Below are 26,390 nucleotides of genomic sequence, written 5' to 3' on the forward strand. Positions count from 1 at the left end.
AGTATTCTAAAACTTACAGAATTGTGGTCACTGTTCCCAAAGAAATCCCCCACCGCAACTTCTATCACCTGTCCTGGCTCATTCCCCAATACCAGGTCCAATATAGCTCCTTCCTTCGTCGGACTATTGACATATTGCTCTAGAAAACTCTCCTGGACGCTTCTTACAAATTCTACCCCATCCAGACCTCTGACGTTAAGTGTATCCCAGTCAATGTTGGGAAAATTAAAATCTCCCATCACCACTACCTTATAGCCTCTACATCCTTCCATAACCTGTTTACCTATTTGTTCTTCTACCTCACGCTCACTGTTGGGAGGCCTGTAATACAGCCCCAACAGTGTAACAGCACCCTTCTTATTTCTCAGCTCCACCCATAATGCCCAAAACCTCCATAGTGTGCTCCTTTAGCACAGCCATGATATCGTCCTTGACTAGCAATGCAACTCCACCCGCCCCCACCCCCCCCACCCCCCGCTTTTACTTCCCTCCCTGTCCTGTATGAAGCGTCTATATCCTGGAACATTTAATTGCCGATCATCATGCCCTTCCTTCAACCAAGTCTCTGTGATTGCAATAACGTCATACTCCCAGGCACCAATCCAAGGCCTAAGTTCATCTGCCTTGCACACTCGACTCCTTGCATTAAAGTAGATGCATTTCAGGCCACCAGTTTTTTTGCGCTCATCTGCTCTCTGCCTACTCTTCCCTTTATTAATACTATCTTCATAATTCTTACAGTCTCCAGTCTCCACCTCACTGCCTACTTGTTTTCTCTTCTGGTTCCCAGCCCCCTGCCACATTAGTTTAAATCCTCCCCAACAGCAGGAGCAAAAACTCCCCCAAGGACATTGGTTCCGGTCTGGTTCAGATGTAGACCGTTCATTTTGTAATAGTCCCACCTTCCCCAGAACTGGTCCCAAAGTCCAACACATCTGAAGCCCTCTCACCTACACCATCTCTCAAGCCACGTGTTCATCCTGCCTATTTTTTCATTTCTATGCTGGCTAGCATGTGACACTGGTAGCAATCCCAAGATCACTACCTTTGAGGTCCTCCTCTTTAACTTCTCTCCTACTCTTCGGTGGGTCGGTGTGGACTTGTTGGGCCAAAAGGCCTGTTTCCACACTGTAGCTAATCTAATTTCTCCCCTCAGAGAATTGAAAATCTTGTCAAAGCGAAAAACTGGCAAAGCTGGAATCCTAAAAAGAAAATGCTGCAGATATTCTGGTGTCATCACTGGAAGTCTTGACTTCACAGATCTTGGCACTAATATTGTTTCACTCTCTTCACATATGCTGCCAGACTCACTGAGAATTGCCAGCCCTTCCTGTTTAATGTACCTCTGAAGTCTGGCCACAGTAGTTTTTAAGATGAAAACAGTGGTCAAGTTATACACAGTAAGATCCCCCAAAAGCAATGAGAAGATTGAATTGTTCTAGTGGTCTCAGTTACAAGAAGAATACCTTTTGAGAAGTCAGGAAATATCATTTCCCTTCAGTGGAAAAAACGCACCTGTGATGCCTCGATTGCATTTCTGAAAGATGCAAATTATCTCTACTTTTGAATTTCTAGCATAGAAACAATGACACAAATGAGCCTCGGGTCCTTCTATTTATTTCATCTCATCCAATCAACATATCTTTCCTTTCCTTTTGCCTTCTGAATTCCCTTTAGAATATCTATATTAATAGAATTTCACAATGGCTCCAGTAAGGGCAAAGAAGAATCGTCTCAATTCTTTATTGCATTAAGTCATAGAGTCATAGAGATATACAGCACACATTCTGGTCAGTTATAACCCTGACTATGTTGATGGGAATTTGGCAATAGTGAGGCCATTAATTGCTAAGTGGGGATGCTTACATTCTCTCTTGCTAGAGAAAGTAATCACTTTGCATTGGTTGCAAATGTTACTTGCTACTTAACAGTCCAGGCTAGATGTTTTCCAGGTATTCTGCATATGGGCAGAGACTGTCTCAGTATTTGATGGTGCTAAATGATGCTAAATATTGTTCAATCTTCAGCGAATATCCCACTTCTGATTTTACAATGGAGGGAAGGTCATTGATTTTTGTAGCTGAAGATGATTGGACCTGGGAGCCTAACTACCCAGAGGAATTTCTGCAGAGATGTCATAGAGTCGTAGAGTCCTACAGCATGGTTGACATTTCAGGTATGTTCAGTGTTACTCCTGGGCTGCACTCCTGCCCTATTCATTGAACGAGAGTTGATCTCCTGACCCGCTGTTAAGGGTAGATATGGGGTATATGCCGAGCCATGAGCTTACAGATTGTACTTGAGTACAATTCCACAGTTGCTGGTGATCCAGAGTCTCATGGAGGCCCAGTCTTGAATTGTTCGATCTTTTTGAAATTCATTCTATTTAACGCAATGACATTGTCACACACAACATGAAGGAGGGTATCCTCAATGTGAAGATGGGAATTCCTCTCCAGAAGACTTGTCCAGTCATCACCCTTACTGTCATGGAGGGAAGCACTTACAACAGGTTGAAAGTTGAGAAGATGAGGTAAAGTAACTCCTTCCCTCTTTTTGTTTACCTCATCACTGGCCAGAGACCTAGTACAGCCCCTGGCTTTGGATTTGCACAAGTGGAATCATCTTTACCATGTCTGATCTTCCATGATAATTTTCCACGTCCAATCTAAAAGGCAACGCTCCTGACGAACCAGTAGTCTTTCAGTACTGCAGTAAAATGTCAGTTTTTACTCTGGTTTTGTGCTGATGATTTTGTGCGTCAGAGGTGAGGTATACATCCATGGAATTAAATTGGACCAATTCAAACTAGAGTTAAAAGGCTTAAAAGAAGCAGGTGTAATTAGTCTGCAATACTTAGACTTGGCACTCTTCCAAGGTGCCTCACAATGAATCATTTTAGCATTGCTGTCACTGTATTTCTGTGAACAAAATTGCATTGAGACTTATTCCTGTGGAACTGAAAGAGCATAAATATGCACTCCTTATTGTATTCAGGACTTGTTGCAACAGGTTATTGAAATTCTTTTCATACTTGTTATAAGATCATCCTATAAAACATACAGAAGCCATCAACCCATTCTGAGCCTGTGAAAAAAGCTATCCAGTTATTTCCACTAGTCTGCACCTTTCCCACAGCCATATGTTCCATCTGCCCTTCAAACTTCTCATTTAATCTGCGTACACCACTCTTTGAGCAGTGCATTTTAGATGACAAAGATCATTTGCACAAAAATCTTCTCATCCTGCCTTTAACTCATTAGCCAATTCTCAGAAACCTTTGCCCTTTGATTAGTGGTCTTCTTGCTCAAAAAAGCAGCTATTTACTTACTTACTCTATCAAAACCCTTGCAAGCTTGAAAAGCTCCATCAAATGCCCTCTTGCTCTTCTCTGCTCTATGGAGAATAATCCCCATTTCTCTAGTTTCTCAGTGTGACTGAAATTAATTTGCCTGTTCCTGATCGAAGATTACACTTTGAAAATTCAGTGCCATGTGTACCTTATTATTCTTACCTGACATGGAAGCCACGTTGATAATACTTCCACCTTTTCCACCACGATCACGCCTCATATGGTCCAAAGCCAGGTAACTTGCTTGTATCAATGCCACCTGCACAAAGACATGCCTCTTATAAAACTGAGTGATTTAGACACAACTGTATATGCACAAGAAGTGCCATTCATTATCACCCTGTGATTGTTGACCTGTATTGGCTTCTAGTCTGGCAATACCTCATTAGTAAAAATCTTAATCATGAAATATCTTTGAGGATTTGCTTTTGCCTGCCTTTGTAATGTTCTCCAGCCCTACAAAACCCTGAGAATTCCATTCCCCTCCAATTTGGACAGGTCATGTATTTCTGATGTTCATTGCTCCAAGGCTTTGAATTGTCAATGCCCTAGGTTGTAGAGTTGCCTTCCTCTGTCCCACCATGTCCCAAAGTCTCCTTTTTCCCCTTTAACATGTCCCTTACAGATTACTTCTTTGATGTTTGATCACTTCTAATGTTTCCTCAGCTGGCTTGCTGTCAAATTCTATTTGAAAAGACTCCTGTGAAGCATTCTAAAATATTTTATCGTATTAATGGTGGCTAACAATGGCAGGTTGCTGTTGTTCAGAACAGCTGGAGACCTTTCCTTGCAAGAGTTCAGTTCAGGGTCTTTATTCCTGATACCCCGTTCCTCTTTCTTCAATGATTTACTCAGAGTGTACCATTTTGTTTTCAGATTCTTTCAATGGATATGGACACTATTGGCAAAGCCAGTATTGGTTACCCATCAACTGAATGGGTTGCTGGTCTAATTCAACGGGCTATATTGCTATGTGTCTGGAGTCAAACATAGGCCATATTGGGTAAGGATGGCAGATTTTATTTTATTTTACTTCTTTTTTGTTTTGTTATTCACTTGTGGCATGTGGGCATCGCTGGCTGAGCCAGCATTTATTGCCCATCCTTAGTTGCCTTGAGAAGGGGGTTATGGGTTGCTTTCTTGAACCACTGTAGTCCATGTGCTGTAGCTAGATTCACAATGATGTTAGGGAGAAAATTCTAGGATTTTTACCCAGTGACACTGAAGGAATGGCGATATATTTCCAAGTCAGGATGGTGAGTGGCTTGGAGGGGAACTTACAGGTGGTGGTGTTCCCACATATTTGTTGTCCTTGTCCTTCTAGATGGAAGTCATTTGGAAGGTTTGGAAGGTGCTGTCTAAGGATATTTGGTGAATTTCTGTGGTGCATCTTGTAGATAATAGACATTGCTACAACTAAGCTTTGGTGGTGGGGGGAGTAGATGTTTGTGGATGCAGTATCAATCAAGGTCCTGGAGAGTATTGTCGAACAAAGAGACCTTGGAGTGTAGTTTCATAGCTCCTTGAAAGTGGAGTTACAAGTAGATAGGATAGTGAAGAAGGCGTTTAGGATGCTTTCCTTTATTGGTTAGTGCATTGAGTATAGGATTTAGGAGGTCATGTGGTGGCTATACAGGACATTGGTGAGGCCACTTTTGGAATATTGCCTGCAATTCTGGTCTCCCTGCTATAGGAAAGATGTTGCTAAACTAGAAAGTGTGCAAAAACGATTTGCAACTATGTCGCCAGGGTTGGAGGGTTTGAATTATAGGGAGAGGCTGAATAGGCTTGGGGCTGTTTTCCCTGGAGCATCGGAGGCTGAGGAGTGACATGATAGAGGTTTACAAAATCATGAGGGGCATGGATAGCATAAACAGACAAGGGATGGGGAGTCCAGAACTAGAGGGCATAGGTTTAAGATGAGGGGGAAAATATTTAAAAGCGACCAAAGAAGCAATATTTTCATGCAGAGGGTAGTATGTGTATGGAATGAGCTGCCAGAGGAAGTGGTGGAGGCTGGTACAATTATAACCTTTAAAAGCAAACTGGATGGGTACATGAATAGGAACGGTTTAGAGGAATATGGGCCAAGTGCTGGCAAATGGGATTAGATTAATCAGGAATGTCTGGTCAGCATGGACGAGTTGGACCGAAGGGTTTGTTTCTGTGTTGTACATCTCGATGACTCTAACTGGCTGCTTTGTTCTGGACGGTGTCAAGCTTCTTGAGTGTTGTTGGAACTCCAGCCATCCAGGCAAGTGGGGACTATTCCATCACACTCCTGACTTGTGCCTTGTAGATGGTGCACAGGCTTTGGGAAGTCCGGAGGTGAGTTACTCTCTTCTGTATTCCTAGACTCTGACCTACTCTTATTTTTATATGGACTCAAGTCCCATTGAGTCTCTGGCCAACATGAACCTCAGGATGTTGATAGTGGGGGTTTCAGTGATGGTGATACCATTGATTGTCAAGTGGTGGTTGTTAGATTGTCTGAAAGCATGGGAACATTGCAAGTCCAAGATGGCGGTGGAGTAGTGGCACTACATCTGAGCTCCTAGCCCAGAGCTTGTCCGCTTCAATCTGCTTTCTTTGTTTCTTTTTACTTTCATTTCTTGGTTTTGTTCTTTTCTGTTGTTCTCTTTCTCTTTTCTTTTTTTTCCTCTCCTTGGAGTTCTTGTTGGCTTCTTTCAGCAAGGAGAGAGTAGGCCCGGCCTCCCGAACATCTGGGGCCGTGATGGCAGATTTCAGCTCCTTGGGAGAGCGAGCCCAGTGCGGAGCATTCATGATGGTAGCGAGTGTGGGCCCAGCAATGATAGATGGCACTGGAGCATGGCATGTTTAACGCTGGTGGGCCCAATGCAGGAATCCAGGCAGTGACGATGGCAATGGTTTTCAAGATGGTGCTGACAGAAGGGCAGACTCTGTGGTCGGTGGAGAAGGCGGCATCTGTGGTTGGCGGTCAACTGCGGCAATGCGGTAGGCCTAAGTCGGTACTCCTGGTGGATGGAGGGGGAGCGGTGACGTAATAGGTCCAGTGTGGTGCTCCTGGTGGCAGAGCAGTGGCAGCAGTGGTGGTCCCAGTGTGGGAGTTTTCGAATGAACTGTGAGAGTGGGCACGGAACCCATTGTGGAGACCCCTCTCCCTCCGACCTCAATGTCATGCACAGAACAAAAAAGGCAGGATGAACTCTGTTTTTAGCTTTATCTTCATACCATCTGTAACTCAAAATAGCACTGGAGGGTGGAATACTACAGTTTTTACTGTATTAGTTTGTTAAGTGCTTATCAAACTGGACAGGGTTCAGAAGAGATTTACTACGATGTTGCTAGATGTGGAAGGTTTGAGTTATAAAGAAAGGCTGGAGAGGCTTTGTCAAAAGAGGCCTTGATGTCAAGGGCTGATCAGCCTCATATTGCCTCTCTAATTGATCTCTTCTGTCCATGTTTGAACCAAGGCTGTAAAGAGGTCAGGAGCTGAGTGGCCCTGGAGGAATCCAAACTGAGTGTCACTGAGCAGGTTATTGCTAGGCAGGTGCTGTTTCATAGCACTGTTGATGACACCTTCCATCACTTTACTGATCAAGAGTAGAGTAGACTGATGGGGTGGTGATTGGCTGGGTTGGATTTGTCCAGTTTCTAAGGTTCAGGACATAACTCGACAGGCATTTCTTTGAAGAGATGGGTTGGTACAACAATCAATGATACGCTCCTGTCATGACTAGTTTTACTGCTTCAATCAATAAAATGTGGACTTGAATTTCCACCAGCCGCCATGGTAGGATTTGAGCACATGGCCCCAGAGAATTAATAAAAGCATGAACTGGTGGTGAAACACAGTAGTACTGGCAGCATGTGAGGGGATGTTTTGAGGCTGGTGACTCTTCATTAGAACGGCAGCATCCGCAGTTCTTTGTTTTATTTTTGTCTCCAAAGAATTAATCTTGAGTCTCAAATACCAGACCAGTGACTATCACTTTGCCACCACCTCTCCCTTTTAACTGGAGCTAATGTAGCCATAGACATGGTTTAAGTTCATCTCCAAATGTGCTGTAGTATGAAGTCAGGAAATGAAAGGTTGTAGATTTGCAGATGATTCAATTTACGAATCACGGGTTGCAGTCACTTTTGCCTAACGTTACAGCTATTGATGGCAGAAGGTCGTTCTGTGCTGTATTGTTCTATGTTCTATGTTCTAAATGTGCTGTAGTATGAAGTCAGGAAATTAAAGGTTGTAGATTTGCAGATGATTCAATTTACGAATCACGGGTTGCAGTCACTTTTGCCTAACGTTACAGCTATTGATGGCAGAAGGTCTAACATACTTTCCATCTCAAGGCCGACTAGGAATTGGTCCCATTCTTCCTGGCTGCCCCTGCCATTTGTTGGAAGGATTTGCAGGTTTATACACACTCTAAAGGCACATTGCTTGGCCATCAAGTTCTGTTATAGTTCTCAAATCAGGAACTATAATCCCTGAGTTAGGGATGTTACACTGCACCACTAGAACTCCACAACGGGAACACAGGTGGTTGTGTAGTGGTCATGTCGCTGCATTATTAATCCCATATCTCAAGTTCTGTGAGATGTGGGGTCAGATTCTACTCTGTCAGATGGTGAAATTTGAATTAAGTAGTAATGTGGAGGTAGAAAGCTGAACTAACCATTGTAATTATGTAACCTCTATTAATTGTTGGAGTAAATTCATCTGGTTCACTAACTTCTTTTTGGGAAATCCTTAAATGGTCTTTATAGAAAGCAGATGTAGGCCACTTGGTCCTTCAAGACTGCTCCACCATTCAATGTGGTCATGGCTGATCATCCTACTCAGTACTGTTCCTGATTTCTCCGCATACCCTTTAGCCCTGAGAACTATGTCGAACTTGCCCCTGAAAACATTTATTGTTTTAATTTCTGTGGAAGAGGAATCCACAAACTCCCCACTCTCTGAGTGAAGAAACTTCTCATCATCTGAGTCCTAAATGGCTGACCCTGTATCTTTAGACTAGTTCTGGACTCCCCTCTCACTGGGAGCATCCTTCCTCTGGTTACCCTGCCAGTCTTGTTAAAATTTTTTAAGTTTCTAAGAGATATCACCTTATTCTTCTAAACTCCAATGAATATTGTCCTAGCCGTCTTAATCTTTCTTCAAGCATCAGTCCTGCCATCCCAGGAATCGATCTGTTAAACCTTTGTTATATGCCCTCCATTGGCTAGAACATCTTTCCTCAGGTAAGGAGAGCGAACTGCAGGCAATGCTTCAAGTATTGTCTTCCCAAATCCTGCACATAACATTTCAGTATTGTTCAATTGCCCCATAGATGAAATAAAGACAAAGAACAAGGAAAATTTACAGCCCAGGAGCAGGCCCTTTGGCTCTCCAAGCCTGAGCTGGTCCAAATGTTCTGTCTAAACCTGTTGGTCAATTCTTAAGCATCTGTATCCCTCTACTCCCACCTACTCATGCATTTATCCAGACGCATCTTAAATGAATCTACCAAGCCTGCCTCTACCACCTCTGTTGGCAACGCGTTCCAAATGCCCACCACCCTCTGTGTGAAGTACTTACCGCGTGTATCCCCCTTAAACTTTCCATCTCTCACCTTGAAGGCATGACCTCTCGTTATTGAATCCCTCACCCTGGGAAAAAGCTTGTCTCTATCCGCCCTGTCTATACCCTTCGTGATTTTATAAACCTCAATCTGGTCCCCCCTCAATCTTCTTTTCTCTAATGAAAATAAACCTAACCTACTCAACCTTTCTTCATAGCTTGCACCTTCCATACCAGGCAACATCCTCGTAAACCTTCTCTGCACCCTCTCCAAAATGTCCACATCCTTTTGGTTATGTGGCGACCAGAACTGTACACAGTATTCTAAATGCGGCTGAACCAATATTTTGAGGAAAGCATGATAATTTAAGAACATGAAGTCTATTTAGATACAGTCTTAAAATTACCTACTGAACTCATAGCATTGTTCAATTGCAGCAAGACATCCCTGCTCCTGTACTCAATAAACCTCTTCATGTGGTTCACTGTGTGGTTGACTCTCAACCATTCTCTCGGCAATTAGAAATGGACAAAAAAAGGCTGACTGAGCGAAACTTTCCCATGTACAAATAAAAACAAATGAGTGTATGGGAATGATTATTCAGGCAATAAATAAAATTTGGACTAGAACCTTTACTCATAAAATATTGATGCAACTTCCTTCAACATATGAAAGCATTTTGCAGCCCTCCCCCTGGCCTATTACTTCAGAGTACAATGATTAATTGTCGTGTAAGCAAAATGCCGTGGATCTCCTGTACCAGTAAGATCCTACACACAATAACAAAAACAGGAGGATAGGAATAGAAGGATGCCTTGCTGCTCCTTCAGCCTGGGAACAAATTACTGCAGATACTGGAATCTGTACTGAAAGCAACAAATGCTGGGGATCTCACCATGAGAGACAGCAAGCTAACGTTTTGAGTCAAGATGACTCTTCATAGCTCTGATGCTGTCTGACCTGCTATGATTTCCAGCATTTTTTGATTTCAGTGTTGTTCTCCAGCCTGTTCAGTTATACCATGGCAGCTTTGAATCTAAATTTCATGCACCTGCTCTGGTTTCATAACTCTTGTTTAATAAATCTGCTTTGACATTTAAACTATCTTCCCAGCCTCAAAAGAGTTCTGCCAACCTTTATCTAGCAAACTGTTTCATGAAATCATTCCTCAAAAAACTTGCTCCTATTTCAGTGACAGCCTCCTGGTTCTGGAATTTTCCAAGAGAAGAAATGGTTTCTCTGTATCTATACTGCCAACTCCTCAAATCATCTTAAGCACCTCAGTTAATTTATCTTTACCTACACTGTCAACTCCCTGTATCATCTTAAGAATCTCAGTTAGTCCAATATTTAATCTTGAGTGGAGTGGTTGAGTCTAGTTGGTGCAACATGTCTTTATAATTAAACTCTACTCCCCTTGCTCTCACTCTGGCGAATCTTTGCTCTAACTCAGCAATTCCCATATCTTTTCTGTCTGTGACCCCATTTCTAGGTTTGAAGATGTGAGATTTAAAAGCAACCTCTACCCCTTCCAAACCAACATATCCTTTGTAAGGTGCACTGGTGGGACTGAATGCTTTACTCTAAATATGGTCCAACTAGAGAAACAAAAACACAGGGAGGCATAGGGAACAGAATGGAGAGAAAAAAGCCCTTTGACATGGTCAGCCTACCTGGGGGAGAGCAGTATCCAGGCAGAAATCCAGCAAGGTTAATGGGCAGCAATTGAAGGAATGATTGCAAGACAGGTTTTTCTATAGGTTTTGCTTTAAAGTCCCTGATTTATTCAGATAGACTTGGCAACGAAATGGCATTCCATCATACAATACTTACCAAGTTGACAGAAATGGTCCTTTCCCAGGAATTTTCATTGTTTATTCCAGCATTATTGCACAGTACATCTAGTCTTCCAAACGTCTGCACTGTTTGACTAAAAACATCTGGAAGAAATGGTGAATGGTTTTTGATTTGTTTGATCAGATTTAAAATTTGCAATTTCCCTGTAGCTTTCCACAATAGATAGACGTGGAAAATGTTTAAACTGCTGGAAGATTTCAAGATGTCATGAATTCATGTGGCTTGGGATTGCTTAGTATGCTGTTTTAGTTCAGCTTTAAGTGAAATTCCTACCTCCGCTGCAATGTGTGGAGAGAATAACAGGCTAACGCTTCACTTGTGGACTCTTTGTCAGTTCATAGAATCCCTACACTGTGGAAGCGGGCCATTGACCCATCAAGTCTATACCAACCCTCCAAAGAGCAGCCCATCCAGTCCCCCTACCCTTTCCCTGTAACCCTGCATTTCCCATGGCTAATCCACCTGGCCTGCACATCTCTGGACACTAGGGGCAATTTAGCATGGCCAATTCACCTAACCTACACATCTTTGGTCTGTGGGAGGAAACTCACGCAGACACGGGGAGAATGTACAAACTCCACACAGACAGTCGCTCGAAGCTGGAATCAAACCCTGGTCCCTGGTCCTGTGAGATAGCAGTGCTAACTACTGAGCCACTGTGCACCCATTCAGGAACAGCACGAGTGAATTCTGACATTTAATTGTCGGTTCTTCCCATACATCTTGAATGGACAGCATTGAGACTCCTGAACTTTCTGATCCACAAACTTTTCTTTCCAGCTTGCATGACTATTAAGGACATCCATTTAGGTTCCATACTCTTACCGCCTACCCACCGGAGGGGGCAGAGCAAAGGTCTGAGCTCTCTCTCTTTATATCTGGGGGCCTGTTTCATTTGGATAGCTGCCTGGTCCCAAAAAACATCTGGAAGACAAGGTCAAGCATCACCTTGGGGCGACCCTTTAGCTCTGAGTTGCCAAGATGAACAAGTCGACCGGCCTGAAGATGTGGGAAGGAGGGAGGTCTATGTCTAGATGGGGTTGTTGGTGGGGGGGGGGCGTAGAGGCAGGGGAATGGTTGGGCTGGGCTGATAGAGAACCAGAATTGCTCTGGACTGGGCTACTTTCTCCCGCAGACTAAGCAGCTCTGCCTGCACCTCACCAACACAAAACAGGATCTCACCTTTGGAGATTTGCCATCCAATCACCAGGTGAGGAAACAGACTCCACCCAGTTCTGTGCAACACCGGTGTTCAGGATCCTACATGGGTTTTGGGACTCCAAATTGCATTTTGCCTAGAACTAGTGTTTGACTCTTGACTCAAAGTGTTATTCCAAGCATGCTAGTGTTAGGTCCCAATTAACAGCACTTGGTAGGAATGTTTAGGGTATGACTGGTCTGTTACCACTAGATAAGGGATCTTAACGTTCACCCACACTAAAGTTAAAGTTGGACTACAGGAGTTTAGTACCTGTACCAGGCTATAGTTTTTTAAAAAAAGCCACTTTTCTTTCTCTTTCATCATCCAAATCTCACTCTCACACTCAGAGACACACACACACACACGACAAACACTCACACATACTCATGCACACACAGACAGATACCTGTGCATGCACATGCACGTATCGAGACAGGCATTACATGCATACACTCATGCATTCGCATATACTGGCATCATGCATACACACACACTGATAACACACATACAGACAATATAGACACAGATAATCTCACAGACATGTACACACACAAAATAAACATGATGAAGATTTTAATTCTGAGCTTATTTTAGGGTTTTCCCTTTCGTCAGTCAAATTTTAATGCAAGGGAATGATATTTACTATAAAACCAAGAATGTTTGTTGGATGAAAACAATAAATGCTGGAAATCACAGTGGGTCACATTGTATCCAAGGAGACAGAGCAAGCTAATGCTTTGAGTCTAGATGACTCTTCACCAGATGAAAAGTCATCTAGACTTGAAATGTTAGCTTGCTGTCTCTCCATGGATGCTGTGTGACCCACTGTGATCTCCAGCATTTATTGTTTTCAGTAGATTCCAGCATCTGCAGTAATTTGTTCCTAACACTTGTTGGATATTCCCTAGCCCATCATCTGGACCCAGCCATGATATCTACCTATTTCACAAGAATGGGATTTTGTTACTTATTTTTACCTGGTTCTAATTTAACAGAGGATAATCAATTTGTGACTTAGAAGTGAATCTGGATGCTGCTGTTTCAGAGCCTGGGAGGAAAATCATGGGCTCAGTGCTTCTCCTGTTTCCTGGTCTCTGATTCAATTCTCTCCCACTGCCAGTCCTTGCCCACCCAAACCTTAACTCTCTACCCCCATCCTTAATCCTTCACATCACATCTTTCATACTTAGGAAACTCATGCAGACACGGTCAAAATATGTCTTTTTTTCCCTTGTAGGCTCTGCAGATTTTCAGAGACTACTTCTTCATCCTTAATATTTCATTATTAAGTAATGCAGTCACATAATAACAGCACTCTCTATAAGCCTATTGACGTTTAGGGTTTTTGGACTTTCACAGAAGAGAACATCAACACCTCCAATAATTACTATCCCTGCCCCATTAAACTTAACATTACAACACACAATCAAAGCAATAATTTCTTGTGCTCCCTCCCCCAAAGTAATTAAATTTGTTCAAGGCAACAGGTATAGTTTTTCAATAAATATTGTTTCAAACTAACTGACATGTTCAACATACAATAAGCCATCACAAATGCACAAAGCTGAAACTTTTGAACCAGCCAATTATTACTTCTGTCACTGCATCTCAGATCTCAGACTCAGATTTAAATTAACAGTTAACCACTATGATCATTGCTATGGCATCCAATGCATTTCCCTCCTGTATTGAAATTCCTGAACATATGCAGCTTTAAGCAAGAAATTCCACATTTTTGCAAGTAACACATTACCTCAATTATTTCCAGTTTTCTTGGAACTTAGCCAGCTGACTATTCCTTTGTGGACAGGTTTAAGGCTGCAGATTCTCTTCTGCTGCCTCACTTGCCTTGAATTGCTGACTTTAGGTTAGAGTGATGCTGGTAAAGCACAGCAGGTCAGGCAGCATCCGAGGAGCAGGAAAATTGACGTTTCAGGCAAAAGCCCTTCATCCTCCATTCCTGATGAAGAGCTTTTGCCCGAAACATCGATTTTCCTGCTCCTCAGATGCTGCCTGACCTGCTGTGCTTTTCCAGCACCACTCTAATCTAAACTCTGGTTTCCAGCATCTGCAGTCCTCACTTTTGCTTAGTTGAATTGGCGACTCCCTACTCTTAGATCCCTCAGTCTCCACCATCATAGTGCAATTTCTCGTTGAGAGGGGTCCTCATAGAAACCTACAAAATTCTAACAGGACTAGACAGGTTAGATGCAGGAACACCTCCTGATGATGGGAGAGTCCAGAACCAGGGATCATAGTTTAAGAATAAGGAGTAACATTTAATCATAGAAGCATAGAATTTACAATCAGAATGAGGCAATTCAATCCATTATATCTATAGCGACCTCTGAAAGAGCTACCCAGCCAGTCCTATTCTTCAGCCTTATCTCCATAAGGACTGAGATGAGGAGTAAGTTCTTCACTCAGAGTGTGGTGAGCCTGTGTAATTAAACTACCACAGAAAGTGGTTGAGGCCAAAACATTGTGTTTTCAAGAATGAGGCAGACGTAGTTATTATGGCTAAAGGGATATGACGGAGTGGGGGGGGGGGGGGAAATAAGGCTATTGAGCTTCGCTGATCAGCCATGATCATAATTAATAGAGGAGCAGGCTCAAGGGGCTGAAAGGCCTACTGCTACTCCTAACTTTTATGTTTCTGTAACATTCTACTGAAAGCATGCTCTTCTGCTGTAACATAGGTAAGTGTTAGTCCAGACACCTACGTGCCTGAAGTTAGTTGCATTAAATATCTGTTGGATTGTTCAACATCTTGATGTCAACATTCAGCTTCTTATGGGAGATAACATAAGCATTGCAGCATCACTTAAACCACTCTGTTAGAAGAAAATGCACAATACCCTCCATAACCTCCAAGTCCGGAAATGGGCATTGCAGAAGTGCATGTCCACATCATAAGACTGCCAGTACCACAATGATGAATTATTTTATTGCGCCCTTAGACTTCTGTACATGGTTCAGATTTATGACTTGTATAAAGTGCTACAAATTAGAAATTCACTAGGGATAGTAAATTGAATAGGTAGGGTTCTGAAGAATTCTTTTTGAGCTGATTTAAATAAATGATCTTTGAAAATGGTGAAGCAACACAAATTCAAAAGCCCTTGTACGATATCATTAGACTGCACTGGCTCATCCCATTTAATTCTTGCTTTTGGGACCAGGGTCGGGTTTTTCTCATCGTGCTTCGCTGATGGCAATATGCTTCAGATTATATATTAAACTAGTATTAGAATATGCATGAATCACTCTGAAACTGCCCAACTCACATAACTTTGAAATTCAAATCTGGCTGACGCATTTTGTCAACCAAATTAGAGAGGGATTGCATCTGAATTGAATTCATAATGCCAAGATTTGATCCAAGACCCTTACATACTGGGGCTGCCACCCCTTAAGGATTGGCCTGATGTCCCAGGAATTGAAGATCAAATCTTCAAGACAATGCTCTGTGTGCAACACCGGAGAAAAATCTCAGGCACACTAAGAACAATTTTTTTTTGGTCACTTTCTTTGAACATTTATCTTTGCTGGATATAAAATAATATTGGGAGTGGCTAAAATGTCAGTTTGGCTGACACTCAAGCACCACCTGATTTGGTAATGACTCTTTCTGCTTTCTGATTGGTTTGTAAAGACTGAATGGCAAAAGGAGGCGTATTTAAGACGGAGATGAGGAGTAATTTCTCTCTGAAGGGGGTACTAACTTTATGGAATTCTTCACCACAGACAGCTGTTGAGGCTGGATCATTGAAGTAGTGAAATTATGTCATTCATGTCACTGAGTGAACAAATAGTTTAACATCTTATCTTAAGATATGCCACAAAAAAGGGTGCAATATTCCCCTCGTATGGCATTGTAAGTGTTGGTGTGCATCTTGTGCTTAAAGCTCTGAGGTAAGCATAAAGCTTCTGGCTCAGAAGAAAATCTGCTAAGCACTGAACCACACTTGGTACTCTTACTTACAATACATGAAAAACAGTCGAGATAAAACTGAAACAAGCACAACTTAGAATATGGTTAGATCACTGAGCTTGCAATCCTTGCAGTAGACAAAAACACACCACAATTACCTGGGAAAGTGATTAGAATACAGTGCAGTGAGGATAACAGTGGTTTTGAGAGCATTGCAGAGAATGACTGACACTTGCCCAAGCTTGGTACAGAAAGGGCTGGTCATTGAACTGTCCAGTTTAAGAGAAAAAGTTCTAATCTGCTAATTAGAGAGAGATTATAATGTGGTTGATTGGCACTGATATGTCTGCCTCCATGGACTGGATTGCTTCAATGTACTCAAGCCTACATTATTTGACCATCTTGGATTCTACCATGGGGTCAGAACATTGGATGTCTGTACTGTGCTCTCAAAGCTCCTTGACTCAGCTAGACTGCTCCAATACTCAGTCTGCTTCTGTTGTCTTTATGTTATGAAGAGTAGCTATTATAAAACTCTCAGTAAGTCCGATAAACATGAGCATTCTAATACCCAGAATGCTGGTAACAGCTCTCTGATACGATTCTTCCATTCCTCTCTTTTCATAGCTTCAATAATATGTGGCTGTTGCTGTCAGAGTTACATCAACACAATTAACATATTCATCATGAGTACAGTTTTAGGCCCCTTATTTAAAGAAAGGTATATTTGCACTGGGGATTGACCAGAGAAGATTCACTAGTCAGATCCAGTGTATGGAGAGACTATATGATAAGCAGAGATTGAGTAGATATGGGCCCGTACCCATTGGAATTTAGAAGAATGAGAGGAGACTTTATTGAAATATGCAAGATTCTTAGGGAACTTGACCGGATAGTGGTTCAGACGCCTTGTGGGAGGCATGATGTGGAGGTGCCGCTGTTGGACTGGGGTGGACAAAGTTAAAAATCATACAACACTAGGTTATAGTCCAAAAGATTTATTTGTAAGTACTAGCTTTCAGAGTGCTGTTTCCACCTGAAAAGGTTCCACAACACCAGCCTGCTCCACAGCTACCTGATGAAGCTACTGCTTCCAAATAAACCTGTTGGACTATAACCTGGTGTCATATGATTTTTAACCTTGTGGGAGAGTCTAGGACCAGAGGACATAATCTGAGATGAAGGGGACACATATTTAAGACAGGGGTGAAGATGAATTTTTCTCTCAGAGGGTACTGATTTTGTGGAATTTTTCAGCACAGACAGCTGTTGAGGCTGGATCTTTGAAGTATGTTCAAAACAGATATTTAATCGGGAAAGAAATCGGGTGTTATGGTGAAAAAAATGTGGAGTTGAAGATTATCAGATCAACCATGCTCTCATTGAACGGCAGAGCAGATTTGATGGGCTGAATTGCCTACATCAGCCTCTTACATATAATGGCCTTATCATTTTTGAATCCAAGTACTTTGAAACAATTATTACTCTTCTCAAATTGTCGACCATTTTAGTTATTCTACTTTACCTTAGCTGGCTTTTTCTCATTATACTCTGGTATATTTCATGGAAGAGCTAATTAAGTTGTCTTTATTTCTGCTATAAGGAATTTGTATATCTTGCATATTTCCTATTTGCTTTCAGAGACATTATGAATAAAGAGTCTATCATTTTTGTACAAATAATTGTTCCTGCAAGTTTTGTAACAAAGCGAAACCATAGCAACAACTGTAATTGTTCTCTGCTCCTTTCATTCCTTTTACTGTGACAACCTTGTCCCAGTCGGTTATGCAGAAGTCAGAAAGTTATGGGTATGAGCTACCAATTCAGAGTCCAGAATCTAGGCTTTCACTGTGCTGCAACACAGAGAGTGTGCTGTAGTCTAAAGATGTGCAGGTTAGGTGGATTGGCCATGCTATATTGTCCGACATGGCCAGTGGTGTGCAGGCTAGGTGGGTTAGCTATGGTAAGTGTGGGGTTATGAGATAGGGTGATGGTCTGAGTCTGGGTGGGATGCTTTTTGAAAGGTGTTGGGATTCAATGGGCCGAATGGCCTCTTTCTGCCATTCTTTAATTGCTGGGGTCCTATTTGTCAGATAAAATGCTCAACCTAGACTGTGGTTGTGAATGCATATTCTGCGGTGCTTTTTTTTGTCATAAGAGCAGGGGAGTTCTCTGGTGTCATCACCAATATATACATTCATCAATCAACAAGACACCAAGGACCTGATTATCTGCTCTTCTCAGTTTGCGAGCTTGCAGGGTTCAAATTGGCTGCTGTGTTTTTGACATTACTAGAGTTATATGACTGCATTTTTGGAAGCCTTCGGGCGTCTTGATATTGTGAAAGGCACGGTATGAAATTTCTTCCTCCTAGCATATTGAGGTAAATTGACACTCTCTCTTCTCTTCTGTTATAAAATGCGTTGGAACAATATTTTGCGCAAAGGAAACAACTTTTTTTTAATCGAAATGCCAGTAAATGCAAAATCATAATTACTTCCTCAGCCTGATGATTGGACTTCAGGATCTTGAAATGACATTTAAGTTAAAAAACACATGATTATTTAGCACCCCTGCTTTAAAGTTCGCTTGAGATGATTTTAATGGGAAGTGGATCTTTTAAAATAGAATGTTCACGACTTCTGCTGAAGCCAAATGACTGATGAAATGATTGCGGTGGTAGGGAGGGTTTATCAGGTGTGAAAGCATTTTCTTCAAAGCCAGCCTCCCTCTGCCCTGAATGCAATTTTGCTTTTACTAGTATCATTGATAACACTTCCACCCACTTTATTGTTGTTTCTAGCTCAAGTTACAGTAACCATTGACATTCGGAATAAAGGCGAAATACTGGAAGTGCTGAGATCGTGTGATACCATCTAAGGAGATGACAGCTAAGCAAACAGCCCTTCCTCAAAGTTGAACAAGCTGTTACAGCGAGACCAGGAAGGCTGAATCAACATCTCTATTTTCAACCTCTGCGATTAGCTGTGAGAAGCATTCAAGTTCTTTTTGAATATGGGCTCAAATCTCTCTTCAATCAAAAAGCAATGAACTATTTCACCAGAAACATTAAGGACCCATTTACAAAGTTTTATTGAGTGAATAAAAGAGAGCAAATTTAACACTTCCACATTCCTGGGAACACCACTACTTTGGCTGTGCTTTTCTTAGCCTCACACAGGATGCTCCAAGACCCTAACCTTAACTGTACACACTTCAGATAATTGGCAATTCCCCATGTGCGAGGTGAGGAGATTAGTCTGAATACAATGATTTGTTTTGATCTGGAATGATCTGACTGACAGGGTGGTGGAAACAAATTCAGCAGGAACTTTCTAAAAGAAATTGGAGGCTTGCATGAAAAGGAGGAACTTGCCTAGAAAGAGCAGACGAGTGTGACTCATTGGATAGTTCTTCCATTGTGCGGGCATGAATTTGATGGGGAGAATAGCTCTACTTACTTCCATCTTCACTTCTACAACTATTCTCCAATAATTCAAGAACAATGGGAGCGACTTGTGAGTTTATGGAGTCCCAATCATCATATGATATTAACTGCATTTTTTGCCATTTGATTTACCAGTGTTTAGTATGATTAATATTAATTGTGTATTTGTGATGAGGTGCAGAAGCACCAATCATGGTTCCATCACTATGAGAACAGAGCTGTTTCTTGGAGTTAGCTACTTCACCAACCTCCACATATTAGCCCAATCTGATATCATGGCGTAAGCCAAAGACAATGACAATGCTACATAGAAAGAGAGAAGTAAAGTATAAATATTGGAAGAATGCACTTAGATGTAAAGTATTTAAACTGTAAAATAATATTCCTACTGACCTTTCAGTTGGGGCAATGATGTGACATCGCAGGTGATAAAGGAAGTTCTTCCAGGTCCATATCTCAAGTCAAACTCTGCTCTAGTGATTTCACCTTGTGCCTGGTTGATATCGCATATAACCACCTGAAAAAAGTGAAAAATAGACCCTTATACTGCAAGATAAAGCTGCATAATGAGATGAGAGACAAATTACTCCAATAACTCATTGCATATTTAATGTTCAGGATGGTGTAAAATTTTCGAGTTACTAGTCCTGAAGAAGGATTATACAGGTTGTTCTGCTATAATGCACGTTTTGTTAACACAAATTCACTGTAACACAACTGACGAATTGGGGACACTGTTCTAAAGCATGAAATTTTAAAACATGTATTGGTTATAATGTGATTATGGCTGCATTAATTTAAATGGTGCTGCTATTTCACAATTTTCTTATAACACGGGATTGCACGAGAATGGAGCTACTGCATTATAGCAGAACTGACTGTACCTGAAACGTTGACTTCTCCACTTCCTGATGCTCCCTGGCTTGCTGTGTTCTTCCAGCCTCATGTTTGTCTATTCAGCCCATTTAGTCCAAACTACCCTTCCAAAGAGCAACCTACCCTTTCAACCCTTTAACTCTGCATGCCCCATAGCTAACCCACTTAGCCAGCACATCCCTGGACACTATGTGCAATTTAGCATAGCCAATCCACCTAACCTGCACATCTTTGGACTATGGGAAGTGTGCACAAACCCATGCAGCTACCGAGAGAATGTGCAAACTCCACACTGGCATTCGCCCGCAGGTAGATTCAAGCCCGGTTCCCTGGCGTTGTGAGGCAGCAGTGCTAACCACTGTGCCACCCAGGAAAGAACAAAAGAGCATAGCTCCTCTCAGGATGCCCAAAGGTGTTTCATAGATGATGGATTGTTTAAAATCTGTTTGCAATATTGTAAACCATTACAAAGGTTAAAGAATATCCATTCAGGAGTGAACTCTGAGGCTGAGTGGATTTCCGACAGACTTAAATGAAAATAGTATAACATTTTGTCATTTTACAAAGCTTTACATTTTGTATCAAGGGCTTGAACACTTATGTTTCCATAGAGTTTGAAGACAAAACTTTAGATAAGCATGATTTAATCATCACCTTCTGCAACATTAAGAGCATAAGACCATGGGGTATAGGATCAAAATTGGGCCATTCGACCCATTGAGTCGGCTCTGCCATGGCTGTTATGTTTCTCAACTCCATTCTCCCGTTTCTCTGTATAACCTTTGATCCCCTTGAGAACAAAACCTATCCATCTCTGTTTTAAAGACAGTCACTGTCTTGTCCTCCACAGGCTTCTGAGGCAATGAGTTCCACAGATTCACCACCCTCTGGCTGAAGAAATTCATCAATTCAAAGATTCATACAGCACATTTTGCCCATTGCCCATTGAGTCTGCCCATTGAGTCTGCACCAACATAAATAGCACAAAGTGCACTAATCCTAATTTCCTGCACTTGTCCCAGATCCTCGAATGTTACGACATTTGAAGTACTCATCCAAATATTTTTTAAAGGTTGTAAGGTTTCCAGCCTGCACTACCTTCCCAGGCAGTGCATTCCAGACTCCCACCATCCGGTGAGTGAACAAGTTTTTTTTTCCCAAATTCTCTCTGAATCTCCTGCCCCTTACCGTAAAATTATGCCCCCTCGTAATTGACCGGTCAACCAAGGGGAACAGCTGCATGCTATTCACCCTGTCCATATCCTTCATTATCTTATATGCCTCAATCTTGTCCCCCTTCAATCTTCTTTTCTCTAAAGAAAACAATCCAATCCTGTCTGGTTTCTCCTTACAGCTCAATTTCTCCATCTCAGGCAACATCCTTGTGAACCTGCTCTGTACCCCCTCTAATGCTGTCACATCCTTCCTGTAGCGAGATGACCAGAACTGCACACAGTGTTCTAGCTGTGGCCTGACTAACACACTATACAATTCCAACATTACCTCCTTACTCTAATACACTGTGCCACGACTTATGAAAGCAACTGTCCCAAAGGCCTCCTTAACCATTCTATTCACGCGCTCTACAGGCTTCAAGGATCTCTGAATAATTACTCAAAGTTCCCTTTCTCCTCTCAGCTACCTGGTCTCCCACCATTCATTACATGCTCCCTTATCTTGTTTCTTCTTCCAAAATGCATCATTTTGCACTTATCAGGGTTAAATACCATCTGTGACTGGTTTGCCCAACTGACCAATCCGATATTTCCCTGTAACCTACAACCATCTTCTTCGCTATCAACCATTCTACCGATTTTGATGTCATCTGAAAATTTGCTTAATATTCCCTTCACATTTTCATCTATATCATATATATACATGTGTGTATAAAACAACAATAAGTGTCTCAGTTCTGATCCTTGAAGCACACCGCTAGACACTGGCCTCCAGTCACTTGAACAGCCTTCTACCATTCGCCTTTGTGTCCTATTACTAAGCCAGTTTCTGATCCATCTCGCCAAGTTTTCCTCGATTCCATGTGCTTTAACCTTCTCGATCAGTCTCCCATATAGGACCTTGTCAAAGTCTTTGCTAAAGTCCATATAAACTACATAGAGTCATAGAGATGTACAGCACAGACTCTTCGGTTCAATTCATCCATGCTGACCAGATAACCCAATCTAATTTAGTCCCATTTGCCAGCAGTTGGCCCATATCCCTCTAACCCTTCTTATTCATGTACCCAGCCAGTTGCTTTTTAAATGTTGTAATTGTACCAGCCTCCACCACTTCCTCTGGCAGCTCATTCAATACACGCACCACGCTTTGCAAGAAAAAGTTGCCCCTTAGGTCCCTTTTAAATCTTCCTTCCTTCATCCACCCAATTGATCACATTTTCAAACATGCTATCAAATTTGTTAGGCATGACCTCCCTCTGACAAAGTCATGCTAGCTATCCCTAATTAACCCATGCGTTTCCGAGTGGATATTAATTTGCTCCTTCAGAATTTTCTCCAGTAGTTTCTCTCTCGCTGACACGAGACTCACCAGTCTGTAATTTCCTGCTTCATCTTAACCACTTTTCTTAAAAAGTGGAACCATATTATCTGTCCCCCAGTCCTCTGGCACTTCCTCTTTGACCTGAGCGGAATTAACCCTAACATTTCAAGAACTGAAAACACCAGCTACCAGTATGTTAGTTTCCTTTATTGCAATCACAAAGAAGATTTCAGATTGCAATGTCATGTACTTGGAGCAGAGCTGATACATATTGGGCAACAAGTCTTCTATGCATCAAGAACATCCAAGTCAGAAGAGATGAGATATACATAGATTGAGAAAGAGTTTTTACTGGGTGTATTCCTCTGTACTAAGTCAAGGAGTGAAATAAAATGGATGTTGATCACTGCTTATTCATATCAATAGTGCTCGAGCCTGTCAACACCAGAGAATGTTGCTGAGTCTGAAGTAGAATAGTCTGCTTATTTTAAATTATGTTAGTGAGGGACAAGAGAAGGGCCAATTGATGAGGGAGTGAGTTATAAATCTATGAAGAAGTGAGTTGGGTTCAGATTAGCATTAAAGCATTCCCTCAAGAAACTAAAAGATATGGAATCCTGGATGTTTTGACCAGTGTTGGGAATACAGGGAAGAAACACACTGTTCAATCCAACATATCCATGTAAGATTTATGCTACACACGTTTAGAAATAAAAACAGAATGCTCCTTCTCATCTCAGATCAAAAGGGTTGTCCCTTCATTCTGAAGCTGTACCGTTGGGTCCTACTCCCTCCTACTTGTGGAAACACCATCTCCATGTCCACTCTATCCAGACCGCTCAGTATCTTAGTGGGTGGCATGGTGGCACAGTGGTTAGCACTGCTGCCTCACAGCGCCAGAAACCTGGGTTCAATTCAGACGACTGACTGTGTGGAGTTTGCATGTTCTCCCCGTGTCTGCGTGGGTTTCCTCTGGGTGCTCCGGTTTCCTACCACAGTCCAAAGATATGCAGGTTAGGTGAATTGGCCATGTTAAATGGTCCGTAGTGTTAGATAAGGGGTAAATGTAGGGGTATGGGTGGGTTGCGCTTCGGCGGGGCGGTGTGGACTTGTTGGGCCGAAGGGCCTGTTTCCACACTGTAAGTAATCTAATCTAATCTATCTCCACTCGTGCTTTTATAATTTGCTAATAATTATGCCCTTCAATTAACAGAAAACTCTGTGTCAAAATCACAAAGTAATGGTGAATACTAAAGTATGACAAAGCATTTGCTTCCTATTGGATAAGGAAATCAGGTCAAAAGATTCAGGGGAATTATGTAATGCAGGAAAAGGTGCCATTCAGCTTGCTCAACTGTTCAATCAGTCATGGCAAAAATCATTACTGCCTTGGTGTCAGAATTTGCCCAAATCTTGTAATTAACTATAATTTCTTGCAATTTTCTGAATCTGAATTCAGGTGGTTATTGTTTTGAATGATGGAAGTAGAAACTACAGCAGATATGTTGGCTACATGTCATGTTTGGTATGAATGTTAGTTACTATATAGAGCAATGGAAATATCCGAGCAGTATCCCACTGATGGTTGGGGATTGGCTTTCTGATTCTTCTGTAGTATAACTACTCAACAGTTAAAGCATCGAGAAAGCAACCTTGCCAAGTCTGGCTGAGAAGGAACCCACTTCCATATATAGTTCATAGTTCCTTGAAAGTAGGGTCCCAGGTAGATAGGATAGTGAAGAAGGCATTTGATTTGCTTTCCTTTATTGGTCAGCGCATTGAGTATTGGAATTGGGAAGTCACGTTGCAGCTGAACAGGACATTGGTTAGGCCACTTTTGGAGTACCACAGACAATTCTGGTCTCCCTGCTATGGGAAAGCTGTTGTGAAACTTTGAAAAGGTTAAGAAAAGATTTACAAGGATTGGCAGGGTTGGAGGGTTTGAGCTAAAAAGAGAGGCTGGGGCTGTTTTCCTGGAGACTGGAAGCTGAGGGGAATGGATAGGATAAATCATCAAGGTCTTTTCCATAGTGTGGGGGAGTCCAGAACTAGAAGCCATAGGTTTAAGGTGTGAGGGGAAAGATTTAAAAGGGACCCAAGGGCAATTTTTTCACAATGAGCATGTATGGAATGAGTTGCCAGAGGAAGTGGTGGAGGCTGTTACAATGATAACATATCAAAAGCATCTGGATGGGTATATGAATAGGAAGGGTTTAGAGAGATATGGGCCAAATGCTGGCAAATGGGACTAGATTTATATAGGTAATATGGTTGGCATGAATGAGTTGTACCGAAAAGTCTGTTTCTGTGCGGTGCAGCTCAAAGACTCTGGGCATCGCATGATATAACCCATCATGAAAGATTGCATAGAATACCAGCAACAACCACTTTAAGGTCAGAACTCTAGGTAGCATTTGGAAATGCAATATCTACCAAGTTTGATTGGTGCACGTCTTCCAGAAACCATACTGTATTTATTGCTTGCTTAGCCCTACTAGTACTGTGCTATTGGTGTCTGAGTAACTATCTTGCATTTGGATGTCACACTCTGCTTGAATCACGAGGAATTATTAAGCTGTGTTTCAAATATTTTCGCACACCAGATTAGGTATATCCTATTGTCTAGGAAAAGTCAGTTTTAAAATGATTGGATGATTTCTTGGTGTTAGCCTGAGGTAGAAGATCAAATTCATACTCTAGACTTTGAGCTTAAAAGTAAGGCAGTAGTTGTCAATGCTGAGGTAAAATCTTTCCATTGAGTTACAACCCCAAGGCACTGGCTGCTTCCTCAGATGACTGTGAAAAGTCCCATCATACTTGACAGGAATCTCGGGTAAATTCTTCATAGACTTGTGATCATACTTCCAATCAACATAACCTGGAAAAAACAGAGTACCTGGTCATTAACACAGTGCTATCCATGAGAACTTGTTAGGTGCAAATTCCTTATATTACCATAGGTGTTATAATGCAGAATGGTTAGAAATCATACAATAGCAGGTTATAGTCCAACAGGTTTATTTGGAAGCACTAGCTTTTGGAGCACTGCTCCTTCATCAGGTGAAGAAGCAGTGTCCCGAAAGCTAGTGCTTCCAAATAAACCTGTTGGACTATAAGCTGATGTTGTGTGATTTTTATCTTTGTATACCCCAGTCCAACACTGGCACCTCCAAATCAGTGCAGAATGGAATTCATTTGTTGAAAAGCACTGCACAACATCCTAAGATCACAAAAGGTGCAATAAATAAATAGTCATTCCAGACATGAAATGTTAACTGTGTGTGTCTCTCCAGATGCTGCTAAATCTACCGATTTTCTCCAGCGTTCTCGGTGTTTGTTTCAGTATTCCAGCATTCACAGCATTTTGCTTTTATTACGATATAAATTGCCCCACTTTCTCTGCCATCTGTAAACTCCTCCAGCCCTACAGCCTTCCAAGAACTCAGATTTTTCCCACAAAACTGACTGTATGCTTGTCCATGATTTCCTTCACCCCACAATTTGGCTTAATATCTCTGTATGAGGTTCTGCGCAAATACTGATTTATAATGTTTCTGTGAAACCCTTTGAGACATCCCCATGACATTAAATGTGCAGTATAAATGGAAACTGTTGTTTTCTTGTTGACGCCTAACTGGACCTCCAGCTTCATTACTTTATTTTGACTCCTATCG

The 26,390-nt window shown here is 41.8% G+C and overlaps 1 protein-coding gene across 1 annotated transcript in view; it reads right to left on the bottom strand.

Annotated features, from left to right (window-relative positions):
* LOC122557178 (15-hydroxyprostaglandin dehydrogenase [NAD(+)]-like) overlaps positions 1–26,390 on the bottom strand; it is an 88,593-nt gene that overhangs the window by 42,176 nt on the left and 20,027 nt on the right. Inside the window, exons 2-4 of the mRNA XM_043704579.1 lie at positions 19,735–19,858; positions 10,735–10,841; positions 3,515–3,611 (exon numbers count right to left, since the gene is read on the bottom strand). Coding sequence (XP_043560514.1) covers positions 3,515–3,611; positions 10,735–10,841; positions 19,735–19,858 — 328 coding nt within the window. The remainder of the gene's footprint in view (positions 1–3,514; positions 3,612–10,734; positions 10,842–19,734; positions 19,859–26,390) is intronic.

This window comes from Chiloscyllium plagiosum, chromosome 2, assembly GCF_004010195.1.
Source record: "Chiloscyllium plagiosum isolate BGI_BamShark_2017 chromosome 2, ASM401019v2, whole genome shotgun sequence".
Taxonomy (NCBI): domain Eukaryota; kingdom Metazoa; phylum Chordata; class Chondrichthyes; order Orectolobiformes; family Hemiscylliidae; genus Chiloscyllium; species Chiloscyllium plagiosum.